General features: G+C 50.2%; 1 protein-coding gene across 2 annotated transcripts in view; it reads right to left on the bottom strand.

The window, feature by feature from the left end:
• Nucleotides 1-7993: 7993 nt before the first annotated feature.
• Nucleotides 7994-26047, bottom strand: part of MERTK (MER proto-oncogene, tyrosine kinase) — a 62152-nt gene continuing 44098 nt past the window's right edge. For both annotated transcript variants that reach the window (XM_030558218.1, XM_030558217.1), the window contains exons 10-19: nucleotides 24338-24491; nucleotides 21535-21620; nucleotides 20889-20984; nucleotides 19815-19895; nucleotides 16694-16786; nucleotides 15841-15959; nucleotides 14016-14125; nucleotides 13363-13522; nucleotides 12706-12842; nucleotides 7994-8858 (exon numbers count right to left, since the gene is read on the bottom strand). In XM_030558218.1, coding sequence (XP_030414078.1) covers nucleotides 8363-8858; nucleotides 12706-12842; nucleotides 13363-13522; nucleotides 14016-14125; nucleotides 15841-15959; nucleotides 16694-16786; nucleotides 19815-19895; nucleotides 20889-20984; nucleotides 21535-21620; nucleotides 24338-24491 — 1532 coding nt within the window. In that variant the 3' untranslated portion in view covers nucleotides 7994-8362. The remainder of the gene's footprint in view (nucleotides 8859-12705; nucleotides 12843-13362; nucleotides 13523-14015; nucleotides 14126-15840; nucleotides 15960-16693; nucleotides 16787-19814; nucleotides 19896-20888; nucleotides 20985-21534; nucleotides 21621-24337; nucleotides 24492-26047) is intronic.

The raw sequence follows: 26047 nt of genomic DNA on the forward strand, positions 1-26047 counted from the left end.
CAGTTTAAGCCCATTGTGTCTTGTTCTATCATTAGAGGCTAAGGTGAAGAATTTTTCTTCCTCCTCCTGATGACACCCTTTTAGATACCTGAAAACTGCTATCATGTCCTCTCTCAGTCTTCTCTTTTCCAAACTAAACAAACCCAATTCTTTCAGCCTTCCTTCATAGGTCATGTTCTTAAGACCTTGAATCATTCTTGTTGCTCTTCTCTGGACCCTCACCAATTTCTCCACATCTTTCTTGAAATGCAGTGCCCAGAACTGGACACAATACTCCAGTTGAGGCCTAACCAGCGCAGAGTAAAGCGGAAGAATAACTTCTCGTGTCTTGTTTACAACACACCTGTTAATGCATTCCAGAATCACGTTTGCTTTTTTTGCAACAGTATCACACTGTTGACTCATATTTAGCTTGTGGTCCACTATGACCCCTAGATCTCTTTCTGCCATACTCCTTCCTAGACAGTCTCTTCCCATTCTGTATGTGTGAAACTGATTGTTCCTTCCTAAGTGGAGCACTTTGCATTTGTCTTTATTGAACTTCATCTGGTTTACCTCAGACCATTTCTCCAATTTGTCCAGATCATTTTGAATTTTGACCCTGTCCTCCAAAGCAGTTGTAATCCCTCCCAGTTTGGTATCGTCTGCAAACTTAATAAGCGTACTTTCTATGCCAACATCTAAGTTGTTGATGAAGATATTGAACAGAGCTGGTTGCAAAACAGACCCCTGCGGAACCCCACTTGTTATACCTTTGCAGCAGGATTGGGAGCCATTAATAACTACTCTCTGAGTACGGTTATCCAGCCAGTTATGCACCCACCTTATAGTAGCCCCATCTAAATTGTATTTGCCTAGTTTATCGATAAGGATATCATGCGAGACCGTATCAAATGCCTTACTAAAGTTTAGGCATACCACATCCACTGCTTCTGTAACGGGATATCAACTACTTCTCACTTTAAATCTGGCACCTATCCCCATTTCGGTGAAGTGCGCATCACGGCTATTGTACTAGGGAATGGGCTACAGTCTTATGTTTGTCAGTCCGTAAAGCTGCAGGACAATTCTTGCCCCCCCCCCCCCCCCCCCCCCCCGAAACAACCATGTTCTCTTTCTACCCAATGACTGGCTGGAGAACCCAATTTCCAAGGGAACATGGTCCATAACTGGATGGCAGCACAGTATGTGTCTAGATCTGACCAGAAGACTCCAGCATGCTCAAGACAGTTGGGCACCAATGCTTAGATTCATGGATTCTAAGGCCAGAAGGAACCCTGGGATCCTCTAGTCCAGGGGTCGACAACCTTTCAGAAGTGGGGTGCCGAGTCTTCAGTTATTCACTTTAATTTAAGGTTTTGCATGCCAGTATTACATTTTAACATTTTTAGAAGGTCTCTCTCTATAAGTCTATAATATATAACTAAACTATTGTTGTATGTAAAGTAAATAAGGTTTTTAAAATGTTTAAGAATCATTTAAAATTAAATTAAAATGCAGAGCCCCACGGACTGCTGGCCAGGACCTGGGCAGTGTGAGTGCCACTGAAAATCAGCTCATGTGCCACCTTTGACACGTGTGCCGCAGGTTGCCTACCCCGATCTAGTCTGACCTGTATAGTCCAGGCCATGAAGCTTCCATTTCCCAGCCTTATTAACCAAAGCAAACTACGGTGACAGGCCAACACACAGGAGAGCCAGTTCACTGGTACCCTATTGGTATGATCGAACTACCTGGCCTGAGCAGACCTGACCATGGGCCTGATACACCAAAGGGCAAGAGATGTGATACAATCCACTGACGAGGGGAAACTGGGGCCAATCCTCTCCTACCAGGCTCAGGTCGAAATCTGAAGGGAGATCTGCGAGTTTGACAAGTTTGCCTGGTACTCCCCGGTTTTGGTGCCTGTTTCTCATAACCGAGTGCACAGTTCCTTTGTCTCCAAAAGAAAATAAATGGATAGTAATGGGCATCCCTTCTGCCTCATCTTTAACTTGTCATTAGCCTGCTGGCACCAGTAGCTGTCAGCCCCTTTGATGCAAGCTGGGAGATTTCATAGCTTGGTCCATGCCAAGTGTTTATTGCCCAGAGCAGAGTAAGTGTTTGCCTTCTGCAGGCTCCCACCTGTGGGCACAGCCCTCGGTGCCACTCAGCTCCCATTGCAGCCACTCGAGTGCCATGTCTCAGCAAGGAACGCTATATTAACAGTGTAACACTGGTGGGGGGAGCAGCGAACATCATTCTGGGCTGTATTAGCAGGAGTGCTGTGAGTAAGACATGAGACGTAATTCTTCCACTCTGCTCCGCACTGATTAGGCCTCAACTGAAGTATTGTTTCCATTTCTGGGCGCCACATTTAAAAAAAAGGGGGGGTTTAGTCAGGAGAAGACAAGGCTGAAAGGGGACACGATAACAGTTTTGAAATACATAAAAGGTTGGTACAAGGAGGAGGGAGAAAAATTATTCTCCTTAACCTCTGAGCTTAGGACAAGAAGCAATGGGCTTAAATTGCAGCAAGGGAGGTTTAGGTTGGACATTAGGAAAAAGTTCCTAGCTGTCAGGGTGGTTAAGCACTGGAATAAATTGCCCAGGGAGGTTGCGGAATCACCATGGTTGGGGATTTTTAAGAGCAGGTTAGACAAACACCTGTCAGGGATGGTCTAGATAATACTTAGTCCTGCCATGAGTGCAGGGGGCTGGATTCGATGACCTCTTGAGGTCCCTTCCAGTCCTATGATTCTGTAATTGGGGCATGTTGAGACCTGAGTGCTGGGTTCTGCTCATGATAAGGAGCTGGGGTTTGGAGCCAAGGCCTTGGAGCTAGTATAGCTGAGGGCCAGTGCACGTCTCTGCATGGGGAACAAATGGGGTCACATTCCACATTACACACCTGGGGCTTTTCTGCATATTGTTTAACCAGAAGGCAAACCCTGGAGTCCAGATGCCTTATGAGCAGTGACATGAGCTTCCGCTGACTGCCCACAGCCATGCCCAGTAAAATTAATATTTACCTGTCTTCTATTTGCCTGGGGTTACTGGGGTCTGCTCAGACATGTGCCCACGTGAGTTAAATGCAGCAATACCTTTTGCAATTACATTTCTGAGGCATATACTTTGACTTGAAGTTCTGAACATGTCACAGTTCAGGAATTTTCCATCCCGATCTGTTTCCCAGCCCCTGGGCGGGGGCAATAAATCACACCTGATGTAATGCACAAGCCAGCTCAATAAATCTCTGCTCAGAAAAGCAAGACAGAGTCCTCAGCTCAGGAACAGGATTATGCCTCCTGCTCCGTGGGCCATGCTGGAGGGGGTGGCTCAGAGTCCGGCCCCTAGACCCAGCTGGAATCAGAAGCAGCTATGGACTCTCTTTCTCCAACCCACTCGCTATTGGCCAGATCCTTGGCTATCACCGAGTGTCCCTTGTGCTGCTGCAGCCAAGGGGACTCTGAGCTGCCTAGGATTCTCCAGCAGACGGCACAGCCCTGCTCACCCCAAGCAGCAGAACAGTCCCTAGAGGAACGCTCCAGCACAACCGAGAGCGGCTCATTGTAGGAGCAGCACTCTAACCTGACGCTGGGCAGTGCTTGGCAAACACAAGCTGCGGAAGGTCCTTTCCCCTTTGCATTTACGAGAATATGCTTCTGTGTTCTATAAATCAGTCGGGGACTGGGCTGATCTGCTCAGTGCATCTCAGAGCCAGCCAGAGGCTTTGTTGTTCCCCTTGCAGCTTTGGGTTCAGTGACAAAGCGACCAAACAGAAGAAGCTAATGCTGACCCTGTAAATGGCACTTTGTGCCTGGCCGGTGCAGAGTGGGCATGTGCCGGGAAGACTGACCAGTTGCTATCTCTGTTTACAGAAAACAGAAACATGTTCTGCTCACAGAAGAAAAGGCCTCTCTTGGCTGGTCCACTTTGCACTTCTCAGCAGTTAAGCTCGAGGTACATTACTTCCCTGCTGACACAGCAGGTCAGGAGAGCCACAGGCATCAGATTTCTGAACCGTTGACCAATAGTGACCTGAAAGGTTTTAGTTTTGTATACACACCTGTGACAATTTGGAATTTGTCTATGGACGGCTTACGAATGCCAGTTTGCAGTTATGAACTCTTGGTATATCTGTATCTTTGTCAAACTGCACGCAAATGTGGGCCTCGTCTGTCTCACGTGCTGTCTTTTTACCTCCATGTTGGACAGAAGTCACAAGGAGTGGGACAGGCTAACACTGGAGGGTCATTAAACTTGGATGGCCCTCTAATCACAGAGAAGTCTCCTTGGACAAAGAGTTAGCTACTGTCCAGAAGAACCAGTCTGCCCAGGTGGGCTGGTAACTAAGCTATGGATCACCTGGTGGCGGGACCTTGATTATTTTATGAGGCTGCTCATGGAGTCATCTGACAAAAGGGACTGGAGGTTATAAAAGCCAGGGTCTCTCGGTGGCCATTTTAGAGAGAGGGAGAAGACCCCAGGAGCAGAAGGAAGCTGGCTGAAGGAAGGAGAGGAGACTCCATGTGTGAGGGGAAAAGCCATGTGTTAGAGAGGGACACTGGACACCCTACAGGACTCTGACTTGAGCTCAGAGAATGGTCATGAGCAGTGAGGAAACCTGGCAGGGGAATGCATACAGGTGTTCCATTGATTTATCTGGATCTGTCTCTCTCTTCAGCTATCTAAGATAAAGAGTGATCGTGCTGGAAACTTTCACAAGCCTGTGTGTTATGTGCTTCAAGTATCATGAGTCCCTGATGTTATATTCATGGCAAAGAAGTTAGATAAAAACACAAAATACTCTTGCAGGAAGGTTGCAATGCAACACAGCATTATTGCTTAGAATTCAGAAATGACAACACACCAGAACCCCAAACACAGAACGACACAGCAGGCTGCTCGGTAGAGCAGAGAGGCACACCTCACCCATCTTAGTCTAGGATGGCTTCTGCAGAGTAACTGCAAAAGACCCAGCTCATGCACTGCTCTACACAGCCCTCTTGCCTGCAAGCAGGATCAGGAATCCCCTCTCACATTTAATCTGACAGCTTGTAAATGTAGTACAGCTTTCAATACACTGTCCGGACCTGGAGGGGGAAGCTAGGTGCCCACAAGGGTGGAGCCCTGGGAAAGGGTGTGCTCAGCTACTGGGATGTACTGGTCCTGGGGGCCTAAGAGCTGGACCGTGAGGAGGCCCCACTCCCATGAAGGGGGAACACAGGGAGAGTCTGCGCCCAGGGAGTGTGCCACAGAGGCTGAAGAGAGGGACAGCGCTGGACGCTACGCAGACCAAGGAGAGCCTAAGAGCACACAGGACCCTACCCCAGCAGCCAGTGAGTGTCCCGCCCAGGAGCTCCCCCAGGCCTGTGACGTCCTGATGACACATACAGAGGTACACAAAGTTTCAGTTTCCTGTCCGCACCTTGTCCAGGCTGACGGCACGTGGCCACGTGACGAGCATCTGGCTGTGCTCAGAGCTGCACAGCACCTTGGGCAGTTGAACCAGGGAGCAGCAAAAGGCGGCGACTACCTGAAATAACCAACAATTGCTACCACCAGTTTGCAGCACTAGGGTTTGGAGCGTCGTCTCAACCAGCTGTGCACAGCCTGGGGCTTTGCTTTGTGGTGCGGCTCCTGAACCCAGGACCGCAGTTTGGTCCAAAGGGCTTCGGCCACAAACCAACCCTTTCATATTAGCTCTGAGGCTCAAGCCCCTGTGAGGGGCATGTCCGTCAGTCTGTGCAGGGTGAGGGCAGCGCTTCCTGCAGGCTGACAGGTGCCCAGCAGGATGAGGGAAGTGCAGACCCGGGTGCAGGGCTGAGCGAATCAACACACTCTCTGCTTCCTTTGTGAAGCTCCTCTTCTTGTCAGACTCAGGGGTGGGGGTCGCATTTGGCCTCCAGAGCAAGCCAGCCAGCCAGCTTTGGGACCTGGATACCTGTGGACGTCAAGGGTCTGCTTGCTGCAGATCCATAGGACTGCACAGCTCCCTGGGAACTAAGAGTCTCCCAAGGACTTTTCCTCTTTTTTCCATTCTTTTCCCGGCGGCTGAGTGACAGATGTTGGCACCATGCCTCGGAGTCCAGTGATTCTGTTAATGGAGCTGGCCTAGTTTAACACAGGATACACAGCAAGTCATACAGAATGGCACAGAACTGTGAGAGCTTACTCAGAATTGCACCAGTCGCTCTCACCCCACTAGCGAGATGGCAGCATTCCCCAAGTGCTCCGAGACTGGGCTAGCTGAGATGCCACAGGAGCTGCAAATAGCGGCACTGTCTCGGTAAACACTGACTTTAGCCTGCCCTGCGAAATTGTGAGTCTTCAAAGGGTGTGCTGAGTTACATATCTGGATGGGTTTCGCTCTGAGACAGCCTAGGCCAAAGCTGCAACCAAATTCCTAACAAGGAACAAAGAGTGCTCTAAAAATACCCCTGGCATCTGTACAGTTTCAATATGACCAGGAAGCAACACCACAAAGATTCCAAATACGCTTCACCTTTTTCACACTTCGGGTCAGACTTCACCATGGCCCTGCAGAGGCAGTCGCTCCTGTTGATTTACAAAGAGCTGGGGATGAACCTAGGGAACAAAAATTACTGCTAGCATTTTATGAAAGAAGAGACATTTGATTCTTGTCAAAAAATGTGCTGGTCCCATTCCCTGCTTTAACAACTCTCTATAAACTGGACAGTTGCTGCTGTGATTGCAAGTTTGCAGTGACATTGTTACTAATCCATGTAATTTAGATTGGGAAGGAAGCATGAATGGACAGACTCACGGAGATCTCGTGCAGCAAGGTATTTCAGCATACGCTTTACTGTGATTCAGTGGGAAGTCCTATTCACATGAATGCTACTACTTCCCTGCTTAAAGTTGGGCACATGCTAAAGTATCTTGTTGAATTGGGTCCACACCAGTGCAGGCTCCAACTCAGCAAGACAGCTAAGCATGTGTTTAAGGTCTATTGATTTCCACGGAGGCTCAGCATGGGAGTTTCATTAAGTACATGGTACAGTGCATTACTGAACTGGGGCTGACAATGGGAAGCCAACACCATCAGACCCGAGTGCCTGAAGTTAGGCCGACCCCCAGAGCCAGGTTTATGCAGAATAAATGCGCTGATTTTTGGGGGGTCCCTGCTCCCCTTGCTCACACGCTGATACTCCAGGCCACCTGCAAGGGGAGTTCTGGGTGCCTGAAAACTGGCCACTTATTCCGGTGCCTGAATATGGATTTAGGAGCCAAACTCTAGATTTCCACGTTTGAAATTTTAGCCATGTGCTCTAAAAAATAAAAAAAGATCTGAAAAATACCAGCGGCAGTTGCCCCAGCTCCCTGCTCAGCTGTTCTCATGTTGTCAACAGGATGGCTCCTCAGTACGGTTCTACCAGAAACATATTAACTGACTGTCTCTGAGGGGCGAAGGACAGCGTAGGCCAGGTGTTCCATGTCCACTTGATCACATCCCACGATGGTGCACTGCTCCGTCACGCTCTGTTGCTTCTGACCCAGCAGCTCTGGGGGTGCGGCGAGGTGCAGGGGGTTTCTAAGGGCATGAGCACTGGGAAGGGACTGAACATGGTACTTGGGAGGCTCCTAGGAATCTGTAGTAACCTGCAAGCAGGGGATGAGCTCTCTGCACAAGCTCTTCAGACAGTGCAGGTCACATCCGTCATGATGGCCTGTCTCCTACAAGGAAAACAGAACATGGGAGCAGCCCCTGCATCGCCTGGCGCTTATGCAAGAGACGAGGGGGCACATGAGTGAGCTGATCCAGCACCGTACAGCGTCACCAGGGCTGTAACCTGTTAATACAGCCCTGTCACCAGTCACCTTCCAAATACCAAATTCTGAGCTCAGTTCTACAGCTCTATGCCATAGGCAGGACTGATTGTGTATAAGGGGACAGTGTAATTACGGCTGTGACACTGTTAGCCTGGGGAGGGAAGGGGGGGACAGTTCATGCAGTTTTTAAACAGCAGAAACATCCCAAGACTGAATGATCAGTTACGTCATTTAATAAAAAAGAGAAAAGCATGAACACGAGGGTTTTAACACTGAGCTCTAATGTAGGGAACGGCCGCAGTGGGGGGAAAGACTCCAATTCCAAGACAGTAATGGAAGAAGAAATAAAATAGCCCCCCATAGGCTGTGATTTATTAAAATATAATCCCGCCAACTCTCTGGTGTCAATGGCTAGAGACATCACTTTGTACAAATTCAGATAGCTTGTGTTGCCTTGGCCACTCGCTAGACGGCTGGAATGGCCCAGTCACCTTATAATGCTATTTCTGTAAGACACAAATAGGCCAAGTAAAACATTCACTGCAAACTTCTGGCCCTCCAAGAGCTCAGTTTTCCAGTTCTCATTTCATAGCAGAACTTCGGAGTCCTCAGAACAGTTATCTGCATACAGCAGTTCATCTGCTAACGAGTTGCCCAGCAGCATGCTGGCTGGACCCCACGTGGCCCCGTTCCGGGTGATGGTGCCCTGCAAAAGAGGCGCATGCCCCTGTTCCAGAGTCAGGGAGCTTGCAGTCTGTTCATCTGTCTCCCCCTTTAAAATATACCTTTCCTCCCGCTGATCGCTTTCATGGACCTCTGCGGTGACAACCGTGGTGTCTGGCTTGGGGGAAGAAGACACAGTTACGTAATTGCGATTGAAAGCCATGTCTGTCTGAGGAAATTCAGACTCTTCCGTAAGCTCCTCACTCTTCTCTGGCAAGCTTGTGTTGATATAAATGACGTCTTCAGAGCCACTCACTTTGGGCAAACTTTCCAACAGCTTCTCCAGGTGGAGCTTTAGCTCTGGGAATGCAGGTCGCTCATGCGGGTCTGCTCTCCAGCAGGAGTACATCACTTCGTACCTGAAAGCACAAGGAAACAGAAGAGATCTTCAGGAAGCTGCACTGTTCACTACACAGTGCTGAACGACGCACAGGACAGCCGTGCGTGAAAGAGAACATCCTTTTAGCCTTCTGGCTCTACTGAAGGAGAGGCTTTCAGTTATGAAGACTAATGAGAAAAATGACCATTCCTCCTAACCATTTATCTTCCAAAATGACTGCTATATGCCTATGCAGTATTGTCATGGTCCCAGAATATGAGAGAGACAAGGTGTGCTCCAGAGTCACCAACTTTGGAGTATAGCTACAAAATGCCTCAGCTGAGCTCATACAGGACAAAAAGGATCTGAATCAAGATGATACAGCCCTTTCCTCTGGATATTAATTTTAACTCTATTTTACTTGTAAATTCTCAGAATATTCCGTCACTATTCCGACAGCAAATAGTGTCACTTGGGGGAAGAGACGCTGCATTCTTCACATGTCAGCAAAGAGGCTGATTCCATGATTTAACAGCAAACCTCAACTAGGGGGCTCTGCCCAGCACCTGCCCAACATCTATAAATAGATCTTTCTCCTGCAATCTGAGTTCCTCTCTTCTCATTCTGTACCTTCGCTTCAAGTCCCGGGGCAGCAGAGTGTTTGTTGCCTGAGGGGGATGGGAATGTCCTCTGAGTAAAGTGTTTTGAGGAGGAATCTAGACAAACTCTTCTACGTCAGAGTGACTGGCCAAGGTAGACTTTCAGATGCCACCATCTACAATGACCAACAAAAGCTGACTCCGGGCTGGAAACGAAAGGCTGCTGTTGTCGCATTCGCTATTGCTATGAGCTCTGTTGCTCACCCAGGGATCACAGAGAAATCACTGACTGGCTACTTGAGTACAGTCAGTCACAGAAGTTGACAGCGGCAGGAAAAGCAGAATAGTCTAGGAGACTAAGCCCAACCCTGGGAGCCAGGAATTGCGAAGTTCTAATCCCAGCTCTGACACAAACTCACTGGGTGGCCTTGAGACGGTGACTTGTAACCCTTCTATAGCTCAGTTTTCCCCTTCTGTAAAACAAAGATAACTCCTGCACTGGGGTGCAACCGAAACTGACCCCTTTGAGCTGGCAGAGGGATCTGAACCTGGGACATTAGCAATGATGGCACACTGCTGGCTAGTGCCTTATGGCAGGACCTTGGAGCGGGGTCTTTTTGAAAGCACAGATATGCCTCTGTTCCTAGAAGCAGAGCTCAGCTTTTTCTGCTGCTTTATGGTCATCTGATGCGCCGCAGATTTATCTTCACTCTTTTGGTATAAACTCGAATGTGGAGAGTGTGTTAATCAACCCTCGTTTCTCTCAGTGGTCAGCTGCAAACGACCTAAAGTTTCCTTTAAAAAAAAACAACAACAACAACTTTCCAGGCTGCCTCTAAATTTGAGAGACACAATGTGGGCGAGGTTGGTGAAAGAGACAAGCTTTTGAGATACAGCCTCTCTCATTTCCCGGGCCCAACACAGCTACAACACTGCCAACGCTGTCCAGCTCAAACCCTTCAGGCACAACAATCTAACCCCCAACTGCCCACTTCCTTTCAAATGACTGCGGCCGCTGTGCATTACCCCTTCTGCTTAACAATCTGCCCCCGTCGGTATTTAGCTCAATCACTCCCTTGCCTTCCCCAGACCTGAAGATGACCTCTGCGTAGCTCAGAAGCCTGTACCTCAGCAAACGTTGGTCCAGTAAAAGATATCACCTCACCAACCTTCTCTCTCTCTCCATTTTATAGACAACTGCACTCAGGGGCCCAATGCATGGATTTCTGTATCATTAGTTGATGTTCGTTTCTTTTAAAATCTGCTGGGTGAGGTAACCCTAACCCACCTCACCTCTCTCATATCCTGGGACCGACATGACTGCAGCAAGGCTGCAAACAACAGTGGAAGATATTGTACCTTTCAAGACTTGACGCTGACTGACCTCAGTGTCCCAAATACAATACTAAAAATGGTGCTGCTGAATGCTACAAGTGAGAATGTGGCGATCCAGGCCAAGCTACAGGCAAACTGGTCTTTGGGAGTCGAGGGCACGCAGCACTTTGCCGGATCTGCTCCTGATGAGAAACAGTGCAGCAGGTTCCTTCTGCATACGCTGGAGGGTATAATTGGAAATTAACACTGACACATTAAAACCATTAATCCTTGGACATGCATCCTCCTTCGCCATCTAAGAGGTTGAACCAAATCAATGGTTTATTCCTGACTCGCTTCAGGGAAGGGCATTTAAAATGGCATATCCACAAAACCACGACTTCGGGGCTTGAATTCATGCCATGATGTAATAACCTGGCAGCACTCTCACTTTCCATGTCAAAACATTGTTACAACTGCACTGAAAGCAGTGGAGAAACGGTCCGATTTACTAAATCCAAACAAGCCTGTGCACCCAGACGCAGAGCGTGAGAACAGGCCCTGGTTGTGTGCCAGGCACAGTTAACAGATGGGCTTGTTTTCTCTACCAATCGGTGGAAAAAAATAATCTGCAGCAGCACAGAGAAGGGGAAAGAGCAGGAGAGACCTTTGCCAAGGGAATACCTGTTTAGCGAGGTTGGGGTTTTTGGCTAGTAGCTTTGAGTGAGTCCTTTTAGGGACTGGTATTATGTAACTTCCAGAGGCCTGTTTATTGACATGGCTTCCCCTTGGCCTGGGGGGTTTTAAACATTTTGAGCGGTGACTGCACATAAGAATTCCTCAGAGACTCCTGTAGTTCAGCCAATGTTTAATACAAACCCTCTGTGAGCTACCCAGACATTTAAAACGCCGTCAGATCTCAGCCACATTGTAATGTCTCTTTGCCACAGATTTACAGACGTTAAGGACAGAAGGGCCCATGCTGAACATCTCTTTGGGCCTCAGCGGAGTTGTGCACAAGAGCTGGAGAGCAGAGCTGGCCCCTTATGATCCACATTTCCTTTTAAAGCAAGAGGATTTTGCACATGAACAATATCACCCAACACTCCCTGAAGATCCCTCCAGGGGCAGTTCCTTCCGGAAGCTGAGGGAAGCCCTATAGCTGGCAGCAGCCCAGCTCCTGAGAGCCAGACTCCAAGTGCACATCCCCAGACCGGGCTTTACAAAGTTCTTGGCAACTCCAGCCTGGGGTATTTAGCAGCCAGAACACCCCCAAGCCGAAGCAAAATTGTAAAAGAATGAAGTTATAGACTGACTGGAGATGCCGATTAACTCTACATTCATTTAGAATACATTCCTCGTGTCCCTCTACAGCCACTGTTCACTAAACCCAGGTGCAATTAAAGGCTCATGGCTTGCAATTTTTAAACATTTTTGTCTGAGGTTGATGCCAAAATCATCAGAAACCCTAACAGAGGGCTGGATCCTCAGCTGCTGTGAATCCGTGCTGCAGCACTGGAGTCAACAGGCTCTGGCCTTTAGCTGGTGTGAATCAGTGCAAGTCCACTGAAATCAATGGCTCTACCTCAATTTACAATGGCTGAAAATCTGGCCCCAAATGTTTCTTTTGCCGTTCTGTAAAGGAGAAACGGATGGAAGTAATTTTTGTCAATAAGCTGTCAGCCAGAGCTTTTTATTCCCCAAGTTTCAGCCAAGCTCACGTTTGAAAACTAAGCCACACATCTACGACAGCTGTTAGCTGCTGTGTCCATTTAGCTAAAGTGAGCCGCAAAAACATGGGAAGAGAGTGACGAACGACATGCAGCGAGGATTCTGCAGCTGAGCGAGGGTAAACGCTGACAGTCTGTGTGTTATTGAAACAGCTGAGACTGACAAGTACAAACATATTCCTGTGACTAAAGTGAGTCCACATGTCTGAATGTACAAAACCCAGGAATCAACATGAATACTCACAGCTCATCCAAGCAGTCCTCTGGCTGTTTCAGCCTGTGACCGTGAAGGAGGTAGTCATAGATTTCATGGTTCTGCACTCCTGGGTATGGAGTCATCCCTCGAGTGGCTATCTCCCACATGGTAACCCCGAACGCCCACTACACAGAACAAAGGGAAAGCCTATTAGGGTGACATTTCCAGAAGGCCTGAATGAGTCGTTTCACTGGGAAAGGTCATTTCCTAAAGCCCATGGGGATCTTGCATAATGTGGATAATTATACGCATAGCGTGAATATGTTCCCAAGCTGGAAATGACATGCCATGTCCTACAATAGCTCAGTGGCTCACTCAATACACCTATTTCAGGAGCCTTTACAAGCAAAGAGAGATCAGTGCACCACTCACCAGTGTGGCTGTGTTTACTCACAAACACTCATGCTTTCATTTATTTGGCTTTTCCATTTTCAGGATACAAAACCAAATAAAGCTAATGCAGGCGACATTCAAAAACCAACACAGGCTGATTAGAACAATCCAAACATGAAAATCAGAGGGCTAACGAATACCCACAAATACCCGCTGTGCTCAAGGTTTCCAAAGACTGGCTGTATTACACACTTCCACCATGGACTGGAGTTCTGACTTTAGGGTGGGGGACCCTGCACCTGGTGTACGTACCACGTCGCTCTTGGTCGTGTACACCCGATCAGCCAGGCTCTCAATTGCAATCCACTTGACAGGCATTTTAGCAATGCGCCCCTGACGGTAATAATCGCCGCTGTAGATCTTCTTCGACAAGCCAAAGTCCGCCACACACACAGTCATGTCATCCCGTAACCTGTCAGTGTTGACAAGAAAATGTTAATGTGAATGCCGAACGAGACTACATTTACTTGCTCACAGGTGTAAAGTTACTCACACTTTCAGGATCAGGGCCTTCGAGCGCCCCTCGCCCCCCGTTATTTCTTACTAAGGTAAACATGCCAAGATTTAAAGTGAACAGCTGGCAAAAGTCTTATTCCTACCCCTACCCTCCATCACAGATGTTAAGGCCAGATAGGACCTCTGAGATCATCGAGTCTGACCTCCTGCACAGAACAGACCACAGGACTTCCTTTCGCCTACCACCGTTCCTGTGAAAACTGAGCGAAAGAGAAAGTCTGACAAACCACGTTCTGAGTGAAAACATAAGCCGTTCTCACATGGCTGTTTCTCAAGACAGAGGAGATTTGATAGGAAAGTGAAAGGTTTGTTTCTAACGTGAGTGCATCAGAAACAGCACGAAGACGCTACATAGGCTATCTGTAATGAAACAGAGAAACCAAACTCACATGCAGTTTCGAGCAGCTAAATCTCGATGCAGAAATTGCCGAGTGCTGAGGTACTCCATTCCGAGCGCAATATCGACCATGAACTTCAGCAAGGTCTGCAGTGGCACGTGCTGGGAAGAGAGGGAGGAGGTTTGAACATACAGGAAGCATGTGAAAGCTGGAACATTCGGGACAAACACTGCTGCATGTGGACCTCAGCAGCTCCCATGTAGCCCAAAAGGAGTTAAAGCCACTTGAAAACCTCAGCAGAGACACTCACAGGCCAGGGCCCCAGGGAAACGAGAAAACACATTTTCCATTTCTACAGAGCAGCCAGTCGGACAAGGCTCTCTTTGATCAGTGCATAATTACACGCCAAGCTACCAGCGAGCTTTCCCGTGGTTCACAGCCCAGGAAGACCTGCTTGCGGTGGGAGCGCTGAAATACTTCATTGTTCGGGGCGGCCTGGTAAATCATATCAGTTTAGTGTCAGAGCTCTTCTTTGTAAGATACAAGGAGTAAATGAAACAATTTCCACACTGCCCAATAGGAACAGCACAAGCAACTCCACTTGCTCACAGCTGGAAGGTTCTCAGCACTGTGTGGCACCTTACTGGTGCTCCACAGAGGGTTAACTCATCAAAACAACAGGATCTATTTAGTTAGGAGCATACGGAAACAATCTGTGCCAGGCATGGTAGCTTAGGAATAATGGGAAGCATTATCTACCAGGCTACCACAATCACTACTACAGCAAAACGAAATGCCGCTGCTGGCTTTCTGTTGAACGAAAACCAAACTACCGTCCCCAACCCTGCAATGTGACCCCAGAGGCCAGGGGTGTCTGTGCGCTGAACGCGGCATTAACAAAGCTTTTGGGAGGTGGATCTTTCGTGCTTTCCCTCATACGGGGCTTGAAGTTACACTCATTGAAGCCCAATGCAAAGCTCCCACTGACTGCAGTGGGGCAGGATCAGGGCCTTCTCACTGAGGGGATGGGACAACCTCACAACCACCCCACAGACTATTTTTTGCATTCTTATGCGCTTAGACTAATCTTATCATCAAAATAGCCTTCAGTGACACTTGGGGCGTCAGTTCCCTTCTCTCAAAGGCATTTCTCTCATTGGTTCGTCAGCATCTAATGGATTTTAGAGATAAAGATTTAGACAGGAATTTCCTTTTTCAGAAACAGACACGTCTCTGAGCTTTACACCATGGCAGCACCTCATGAGCTGGTTCTCAGGGAGCCAGACACGGAGGGCCTGGGGCAGGCATTCCCACTCAGGCAGCATGACCGCAAAACACTTCTCTTCTATTTGGTAGTGTTGTGAGTCGTGCAAAGGGCGGCCCAGAGGCTGAAGAGCTAAGAGCCAATGCAACCGTGTTGCATTAACGGTGGATGTGTGTTATCCCCCCTCCCTTTGCGGGGTTTCTTATGGAGAAGCGCAGCTTGATTTTATTTTTCATAAACCATGAAAAGCTCAGACATTCCATTGGCCAAGTCACTCAGTTGCTGCGTGCTTCAGTTTCTCAGCTGTATGAAGGGACAATAAAAACACTTTGCTGTCTCTCTCTCCAGGATGAAGTTCTGGCCCCTATGAAGTGAATGGCAAAACTCCCGCTGATTTCAGTGGGGGAGGGATTTCTTCCCTGGTGTTTTTCAGAGACAGGAAGGACCATCTTCTTTTTATGTTTCAGAAAAATGAAGCCAGAGCTTTTTTGTGGAACCGGAAGATCTGGCTCTGGGTTGATAATTAAATGCTGAATACAACCTGGCAGCAGCTCCTCCTACCACCCTTGTCAGCTAAGCGTGCCAGTGCTTTGCAGCGGCTGAGTTCCTTACCCGGGTGCCTGTTTCAAACCGTGAGCGCAGCAGGAAGCTGTGCAGGTCGCCATATTTCATGAACGGGAGAACCACCATGGGCTTCGGGACCTGCCGGGAGCTGAGTTCTATGCACACACCTGGAACGAATGGAAGATGAGTGTCGCGCACCAGGCCAGGCCACTGCATAGACTGACGCCCATCCTGGGGCTGAGTCCTAGGAGGGCTCGGTGAGAAAGCTGGGGCTTGCCCTGGGCTGGGGAATCTGAGAATCCCATACAGCTAATGTAGCTGGCTCTTCAATACCCACTGCTGCCTACCCCCGTCACTGGGCACAGGGGAACGTCGGACAGGATGTGTGCGAGGGCTCTGGCAAAGCTGGGCTGGCAGATCCCAGCTCCACTACCCTGGTGTCCCTGTGCGGGGCATACCCAGATGCAAGCCGCGGTCACTGATGGTCAGTCTGATGGAAAGAGCACAAGCCAGTTTCCGTATGTGAGCCCAGCGTTATCCCACACAGCACAGGCCCTGAGCTGCAGAGTGGCTGCTGCCGAGAGCAGAGGCCTGGAAAGGTAAAGGTGCAATACACAGCACCAACCCAGAACTGCTCCCTAGCTGCCACCACCAGGCCCCGACTCCGGTTCTTTCCCTACAGGCAATCGTCCTCTGACCTGGACTGCTGTATTCTGCAGGAATGTAGACACGCTGTCAAATGTAACATGCACTAGTCAGAAACCCGGGCATGTCGGGAGAACCAACTATTGGAAACAGATGGGCAATGCGGATTGGAGAGGAGCATTGCCCTATGTTTTTGCTAATGGCAAAATTCCCTAGTGATGGAAAAGTGACCCCCTCCCGGGGGCTGTCCATGTACCTAGGAGTCTGATGACGTTTGGGTGATCAAAGTCCTTCATGCACGCTGCTTCGCTGAGGAACTCTTCGATCTCTCGCTGGGAAAAGTCCTCCACTGAAAACACCAGAAAAGGGAGATCACGTACAACAAAAAAGATTCAACTCCCTAAATCATTTCTGTTGTGATGGGTCTTATTGCCAGGACTTCCTACTCTGGGTAGTTGTCAGAAAAGCCCCCACCTAGGAGGAGGGAGAAAGGAAAGATATTACCAGACTGAAAGCAAGAGATGGGTAGCAGGCCTGCATCTGGATGTCTGCTGCAGCGAGCATGGGCTTTGCATGGCTTTCATTTTATTCCTGGGTGGCAGTCAGAGCAGTGGGAGGCTGATGGAAGAGGACAGGGGTACTTTGGTTCAGGGTTCAGAAGCAAGCGGGGAATATCGCGCGCAGCGCTCACATGGTTGGGTGGGTACGTGCACTGCCTGTTTCCCACAGATCACACAGTGTAGGCTGTGCTAATGCAGCGTGCCGCTGTCTGTGTACCAGCTGAGTGCAGCAGTGCTTTGGCTACCCTGATCTTCAGCAGAAGAGATCCGTGCCCAGGCCCAGATATGAAGGTCTGTGTGACTTCTGGGCACCTTGTCTATTACACTTCCTGGATCACCTGTAGCATCGCTCTAGGCCTGGGTACAACTCCTGCCTGGGGAGCCTGGGGGGTGCTTGGTTTATCTGCAGGTGCTGCAGAGTGAGCCCAGGCAGATATTTTCTCTTCTAAACTCTGCCTGGTTTTTCCAACCCTGCTGCTGTGCAATGCTGATCCACATTCTGTCTCCCTGGTCTACTCCGGCCACTTGGGGAAGCTGTCCACGTACAACAGCGAGAAATGGCAGGGGACGTAAAACCTTTTACAGGACCAGCCTCTGCTGGTGAAGGAGGCAAGCCTTCAAGCTTACACACAGCTCTTCGGGTCAGAAGACAAGCTGAAGAAGAGCTCTGTGTAGCTTGAAAGCTTGTCTTCCTCCCCAGCCGAAGGTGGTCCAGTAAATGTATTCCCTCCCCCACCTGAGTCCGTCATTAAGGGCATGTTGACCCAGACAGATGATTGAAGGCTGGGAGAAGCTGCTTTTCTCCCAGTTGTCTGCAGGAAGCGAAAATCAAGAGAGTGGAAAATCTCCAAAACAGCAGAAGAAAGAAACCCGGTGTTGGGGCAGCCTTTTCAAAACACCCAGGCTGAGGAACTGGGAAACTCAGCGGACTCGGAGACACACAGGGAAGGTGTGCAGGTGAGGGGGCATGCTTTCATAGTGGGAGGGTGTGTGGTGGTCTTGATTTAACTACAGGACCAGTTGAGGAAGAAGAAAGCTGGCCGCACAGTAGAGGGAGCGAAACTCCATAACCAAGAGGAGAATCCTGGACTCCCTGATGGGGTTGCCGCCTGGATGGTTTTTCTACCGCTTTGTCGGTTGCTGGTCCAAAGACATTGTTTGCCAGGTTTTTTGCAGCTGCCGGGTATTTCTGGCTATGTACATGGGTGGCAACGTGTGCAGCAATCTGGTAACTTTGGGGCCACGCATGTCACAACTCAATGTGCACCGCGGCCGCCCAAGAGTCCTTTTGGCACCCTGGTCCTGCTTTGAATGCATGCAGCATGCTGGAGCAGACACCAGCTAATCGGGAAGCAGCGCCCTAGCCCCGCCCTTGAATCTCTTCAACTCTTGTGTGACTTTCCATGAGCCAAGCCCCTCCCCAGGGCTGGGTGGAATAGAGGAACTTTCTGCCTCCACCTTCCCACAAACTGGCAGTTTTTCTGTACCTTGGAGGCAACCCCACCCCCTAGCAGACTGACCTAAGTCAGACAGCGCTCCAGGGTGGTGGGAAACAGAGTCACGCAACTGTTTATAGGGTCTGTCTGGATCTGTCTATCTTCTGTGCTATGTAAGCAAAGAGTATGTGTGTTTAGAAACCTTTGCAAACCCTAGCTTCAAGTGGCATGAGTCCCTGAAGAGTTCGACTCCACAAAGGTCTGGAGTGCGGGACCCAAACGCAGCAGCCTGGTGAGTGTCCAGCAGGGGGTGCTCTCCCAGGGCTGTGTGCGACATCTACTGTAAATCTCATGGCACACAGCCCGGGCCCTGTTAGTTTATGACACTGCTTATAAAAATGCTGGCAGTTTGCTCTCCCCTTTGTTGACGTGGGGAGCTGTGCGGAGGGACAATTTACCTATAACAGACACGTGAGCCCAGGGGTTGGCTCTGGGGAGGAAACCTGGGAAGAGAAGCAGCACCATGCAGCACATACAATGACATTTTCCAGCGTTCTTGCTCACAACACACACCAGAAATGCTTCATGAGATGGCCACAGCTCCACTTCCACGGCAGATTCTGCAAGCGCAGCAGTTCAAGCAAGAGGTGGGTTTTGACATTTCCCTAGGGTGGGAAGCAAACACTAACCTGAAATTCTGCAGAAAAGCAAAGCACCTGGGGGCTAATGCACTCTGATGAACTGTCTGATGCAGCAAACAAGAGAGAGAAACGGGGGACGTCACAGTAATGCAGACAATCAATACTAACTAGATGAAATCTGGAGAACAGGGAGCAAATTCTCCACTCAATAGAGTATGAAGAAACCCCGTTCCCATCCAGCAGCTCCCTGCCCCTGGAGAGAAAAACAGGCCCTCCTCCTTCGTTTTCATTTTTCAGGGTTTCAGGGCTGAGCGCTGAGGGTGCTTTCCAGCAATCTGACTGGCTGATCTGGTTACGGGGCATTGTTCTCTAGAAAGGCAGGACACACGCGGTGACGCTGCACTGCAAACATCTCCCCCAGGTCTTACCATAGCTCAGCTCCATTGTCTGACACTGACCCCAGGGGTCCTTTCCTGGAGATGCTCCTTATCCTAGTTATTCACTGATCCCCATAACATGCCCTGTATCCAAGCAGCTATTGCTTAGCTATGGCTGACAATCCCGTGCCTGACAACGCAGTTTCTAGAACAAACCACATTAACAGCTGCATGGCCCTGGGCTGGGCTGGGCTGGCGTTCACCCGCAGTGCCAGGCCCTCTAGTCCCTACTCTTGGGCGAGCTGGGCAAAGCTTGTGACAAAGCTAACAGTGCTAGATTTCACAGCCGTCACCACTACTTACGCTTCATGGTTTTCACAGCGACTTTCTGCACGGTGCCGTTGGGCTGGCTGAGATGCCCTTCCATCACCGACCCGAACTCTCCTGTTCCACGGGAGAGAAGGAACAGTCTCCTTTGTGCACAGGCCCCTGGCACCACCCAGCCACACACACAGAGACCCAAAGCAGGGATGCTGGCAGAGCACATCTGGCCCATGCTGTGCATGGCTTATACCACACATAGAGGAAAGACAGTGCATTGGGCCGGATACACCACAGCTGCTGCGAACACTGTCCCCATGGAATCACACACTGGGATGGAGCACGTACAGGCTAAGCACCAGTCAGACTGCAGCTCTGCTCCGCACACACAGGCAGCATGCCGCTTGCCAGCCCAGCAGAGTAAAGGACATCACAGCTGGGGATGGCGGCAGGGCCTCGGCTGGGGCAGAGCTGGGCTGGGTAATAACAAGGGGCTTGGCAAGGGGAGGGAACGGAGCTTTTCACACCCCTGTGCACAGCTACAGCCCACACAACATCCCAGTGGGGATGGGGAAGAGATGGGGCCATGCTTCCCCGGCAGGGCAATGTGCTATCTATGTAGTAGCAGTCTGGCTGCCTGTGCAGTGAGGGCCTGGGGCAGGCATTCTGCTTCCCCCTTTCCCGAGTTGGCCAGTGGCAGCAATGCTTCTGAGCACACACTGGCCCTCAACGTTCTTCCGTCTACTACAACAGTCCTAGAGATCCGGGCCCTTTGTGTTAAGTGCCGAATAGACACACAGTGAAAGGCTGTCCCTGCTCCAAAGAGCCCACAACTTAGACAAGGGTGGGAGGGGAAACTGAGGCACGGAGCCGTAAAGGGATTTGCCCAAAGTCAGCGGCAGAGTCAAGAAGACAACCCAGGTCTTGTGAGTCTCAGCCCAGTGCCTTCTCCTCTTGGTCACACTGCCTCCCTACCAGGCACTGGGTCTTGGGAGGATGCAGGGAAACCTGCACATGGGCAGAGGCAATGGTGTCAGCTAACGCTATGTAGATTCAGCACTGCGTCCAAGCCCTCCCCAACCCCCCACGGCGCTCCGGACATTCAGCACCACTCACCCTCTCCCAGAATCTTCCCCAGGGCGAGGGAATCCCTGTCAATCACAACGTCCTGGAGTTTCTGCTGCAGCTCCTCCCTGACACCCAGGCTGGCCACTGCAAGAGAGGCCCTTGGGTGAGCTGCGGAGCTCAGCACGTGCTCTGGGTGCTGCAAACCCGGGACAGTTGCCACAGGTGGACAAAACATCAGAGGCACCTTCAGGGCTAAATCCTGTCCTGGTGCCCGTGGTCGAGGGTAGAATTGCTCTCTCCACAGCACTCCAGGAACAAGCTGCCCCCCAATGTACCAGCCACCAGCTCCCATTGAGGCCCATGGCATGTGAAGGCACTCAACCCCTCCATGTGGGTCTGGTCCAGCCCCAGTGCATGCTGGAGTGGGGGAGCCTCAAGGGGGCAGGAGAATCCCCAGGGAGCCAAAAATGCACCATTTTTGTGACTATTTTGTGGGTTGAACCAGCATAAGGAGGCTCCAGCGGGGCCAGGCTCAGGCCCCTGGATGTTAATCAATACCTCGTTTGGGTGCACATGCATACACCCAGGTTCCTTCCCTGGGTTCATGTTTCACAGTCAGCCATCTTCCCAAATCCCCACATAGTCCACCGACCTCTCCACAACAGCCCTTACACCGGACTCAGTCAGAGCTTACACGTCAGTTTGACGGCTCTCCGGCTGTAGGACTTCTTTGCCGTGTAGCTGACGACATGCTCTGAATCATCGCTGTGGAAAGCAGTCCTAAGGGGACAGAAACAGAAGGTGTGCCAGGGCGGGGAACAACTTTTCTTCTCTATTCCTGGAGCGTAGGGCTGCACTACATTCGGATTGCTGAGACAGCGACAGCGAACAGGAACCACACCTTCTCTCCCCTACAACGCCTTTCCTTCCGACTGCATTATACCATCCCCTTGTTCACAAAGCCTTTGCTAGCTCTACACTCGATACAGTGGCACAGCCAGTGCTTTGGTGCAGCCACTTACTACCATGATGGGCAGGGTTTTCCGGTCGCTGAAGGTTCCACAGAGCGCTGCGTACAGCTTGGTTAGGTCGGCGTGGCTACGTCTCGTAGGGATGTGGATTTTTCACACCTCGGAGAGACACAGCTATGCTGACATAACTTTCCAGTGGCCACCAGTCCTACACGGGGGAAAACATCACCTCATCCACACTAATGGCTCATTTTCCTAATCACACAGCAGAGTATGTATGGATAATAATATGGCCCTGGGATCACTGTCCTTTCACAGATTTTAAAACTAGACGACCCCATTGTGATCGTCTAGTCTGATCTCCTGTGTAACGTAAGCCTTGATTTGAAAATTGTCAGCGATGGAGAATTCACCACAACCCTTGATAAACGGTTCCAGTATTAATTGCCCTCACTGTGAATTGATTCCTTATTTCCAGTCTGAATTTGTCTCGCTTCACCCACCGGCCACGGGTGGAGTTAGACTTGTCTCTGGTAGACCAAAGAGCCCATTGTGAAATGTGTGTGTACCGGGTATTTGTTCACCCACACTGTCATGTCTCACAAAGAAACCAAGAGCTTCCCTATTGTCAGCAGAGCAGATTCCCATTTTCAGCATTACCAGATCATCTCAAAACTTCAGCCCCTTCCTCTTTCAGAAACAAAAGTGGATTATGGCCAAACAAGCAGTGAACCCCAGAGCTCAAAATGCTGCAGGCAAGAAGGTGAAATGCGCTCTGGAACCTGTCTGACTTGTACTGGAGCAGACACTGAATCCTACAGGGCCTTTTGTAGGAAGGCAGCGTCTGGGAAAACCAACGTGCTGATTTTAACATGTGTTAGTCAAACAGGCGTGTGCGGGAAGAGACATTTACAGGATGTTTGCCCAGTAGGCAGATGGGATTCAGATACACCACCCGTTGCCAGACTGGGATCCAGTGTAACTCCTTGGGAAAGCCAGAGCAGTTAGGATTCATTTATCCATTTTTGCAAACTCCTTTACTCCAGTGCTCTGCACCCACAGGAACCCAAGTTTGGTTTCGGTACTGAAAGCTACAATGACCATTCTCATCGAGGAACAGCTTCTACCATGACTGCAGATGTGCAAAGACAAATAAAAGGCGTTACATCCAGATTCCTGTGGGGCTGAATTCCCAGAAGCACGTTATTGCACATGCGTCAAGAGCTGGTTATTTAAAAAGTTTTGACTAGAAAGAATCAAATTGTTTTTGAATGAAAAGTGCAGGGGTTGGCCTCATTTGAAACCCAACTTAGAAGGTCACAAGGGAGAATGCGTGCTGTTAATAATGGATCATTGTCCATGTTATAAAAAGCCACCACACAATGCAGAGCTGGCAGTCACTCTGCTCAGAAAGGCTAAGGATTAGAACAAGTGTGCTAGAAGTGTATCAGCAGAGCTGCACAAGGAAACTGCAGAGCCCACAAATCCTGATGCAAGGCAGCGCTAGTCCTACTCTTCTGCACTACGGCCATATTCCTCCGCCTTTGTAAGAACCAATTCTTCCATCGCAGCAGAAGTATTTTCAATGCAGCAAAGAGGGCTGTTCCACATCACTGAGCATATGCAGGCCAAATTCTGATGTAAAATGCAGCTGGTTTTTAGAGATGAACAAAAATCCCCCCTCCCCTCCTACAAAATAACCAAACCAAATCCGTGGGTTTGCTGTTTTTTAAGTGAGCTAAAATAATCTTGCTTAGTTTTTATCGATGTGTAGAACTTTTCTTCATGGTGACAGCTAGGTAGCTAGCCAGAGCCCCTTAATGCTGGGTTTATAAAGAAATTTCCAAAATTGATGCTGCAACATGAACAGCAAAGAAAATGATGTTTGCCTAATAGCTGACAATTACATACTGAAGTTACTTATGCTGCTCAAGGGTTAGGAGATTGTTACACTGGTGCTACAGGAGATGAGCCAGGGGCTTTCATCATCCATTTGCAAAACTTTGCTTGCTGCTGAATATTCTCTCTCTTGCTACTGAGCTGAGGTGGACAGAGCTGAAGGACCAATGCGAAACTAGGGCTAGGTCTTCACTACTGGCCGTATTGGGGCGGAGGGGTGTTCTCGGCACCGTGAGACCGTTGTGTTCTCTTTGGAGGCAGGGAACTGAGTAACTTCCGTGAGCATCCAGAGAGAGGGATGCTGAGCCCAAGCTGGCCAGCGAAAGGCTCCGCAAGGTACAGGGCAGGTGGTGACAGGACCCCTGCCCTGAGCAGAGTTTATATTATCACATTCCCTACAACACGAAGACCTGGCTGCGCCCCTCAGCCAAGGCCGTCAGTGCGCTGGCACTTACTAGGGCGAATGGGAGAGGTGAAGGTTTATTTAAACCCAGAGACAGAACGCCTCCTACTGCTCCCCTTGGCCAGCCCACTTCTGACCCCCACCACAGGGCCAGCAGCTAGTCCCATGCATGGCTTGCCCTGCCAGCCATCAGTGCTCCTGCAGCAGTTATTTCTGAGACTCACCCAAACTTGGTTTCCATCCATCTTTTCCTGACAATCACCGAGAAATACAGGATTAACCCAATGGCGACGATCCCAAGGATAAAGCCAAGGACTATGGCAAAGGAGTGGTTGTTTCCCGGTGCTGGAGTCGAGGAAGGCGCGGAGGCTATGAAACCTGATCAAACAGCCCGTAGTGAAGAACATAAAAGGGGGTCAGTCGACAACATGCGATAGGTGTTGTAGGATTTTTAAACAACAAAAACCAAACAAGGCATTTAAACCACAAAAGACAAGAAAGAAAACAGAAGCAGTATGGAAACATTGCATGTGGATGGAATCAATCACTGCACGGCTTTATCTGAACAACAAACTAAGGTGTACAGGTATTTGGGGACGTGGTTTCTCAGGGCTGGGTGCATTGTTATCTCTATTACAGTAGCACCCAAGGGCCAACCGAGATCAGGGCCCGGTTGGGCCAGATGCTGCCCAGACACAGACTAGGAGACCCGCCTGGGGCAGCTTGTGATCTAGTTGGCCAGGCAGCCATAGGGCATGGGAAACGCCGTCCCAGACACGTAGCCAGAGCAGGGGGCGGCTGTGAGCGGCACGGCTATTTTCTGCCAGGGTCAGCGGGTGAAATCTGTTGGGGAGCGGGGTTGTTATGAGGGGAATGACAAGACGAGTGGGTGAGAGGCAGAGGAAGCAAAGAGTGGCAGGTGGAGATACTGCCGGAGGGGGAGGGCTGGAGCAAACAGCCTATCTGCCCAGGCATGGAAAGACCCAAGTGCAGAAGGCAGACCCTGCCCGACACTCTGCACCTACTCTCTGGCTCTGTTTAGCCACCAGCCCTACAGGAGTGCCAGGAGGAGGTCTGCCATGCACATCCTGCCCAGGAGGCCACTTGAGCCTGGGCCAAAACCTGCAGAAGTGATGGGGAGGTGTCCAGAGGGCTTTGCACCAGGCCCCAGAGAGACTCTCTCTGTGTGTGCGTGTGTGTGCGCGCACACGTATGTGCGAGCGAGTGACCAGCATCTGGATGGCCTCTGCCCCTGCCACTCAACAGAATCCCAGGTGGCGACAGGCTGGGGAGAACCCAGGCCTGGAGATTGCACTGGGTGAGGAGCTGCAGCTGGGGAGGTTGCTGTATTAGGAGGGGTAGCCAGGTCTGTGGAAGAGCAACAAGGACCTCTGGGAAAGAGGCAATCCAGCTGGAGCTGCGTGAGCTGCCAGGACCTGAAGGGAGGGCTAACTGTGGAGGATCACAGCTGAGACGAGCACCCCTCATCCCGACCGCGCTGGGGACTTTGCAGAGCCAGGACCCATTTGGAGAAGGCTTCGGAAGCTCATAAAACCTCAAAGCTGATCCCTCCCCCAGAGGCGGCTCGCTTGGGGAATGGGCCCCTCTGCCAGGGGCATGAGGCCCCACCCCCCAGTCTGATCTTTAGCGCCTCTCTAGGCTGGTCGTAGCGACCAGGGCGGGGAGAGGCTGATGCCCGCTCCGGCTCGCAGGGAGGCTCCAGCAATGGCAGCTGCGTGCAGACGAGGGCGTGGGCATGTTAACGAGGACATGTGCGGTGGTAAAAAATGCACGGAGCCTGTCCACACTATGGTCCCTATCAACTGCTGCCATTGCTGGAGCTGCAGCGGCGGTGAATTCCACAGCAACTTGTTGGGGCAGAGGCAATCAAAGAAAGCAGCATGTGTGAACCGTGCGTTCAATAGCCAGGGAGA

Source organism: Gopherus evgoodei, chromosome 3, assembly GCF_007399415.2.
Source record: "Gopherus evgoodei ecotype Sinaloan lineage chromosome 3, rGopEvg1_v1.p, whole genome shotgun sequence".
Classification (NCBI taxonomy): domain Eukaryota; kingdom Metazoa; phylum Chordata; order Testudines; family Testudinidae; genus Gopherus; species Gopherus evgoodei.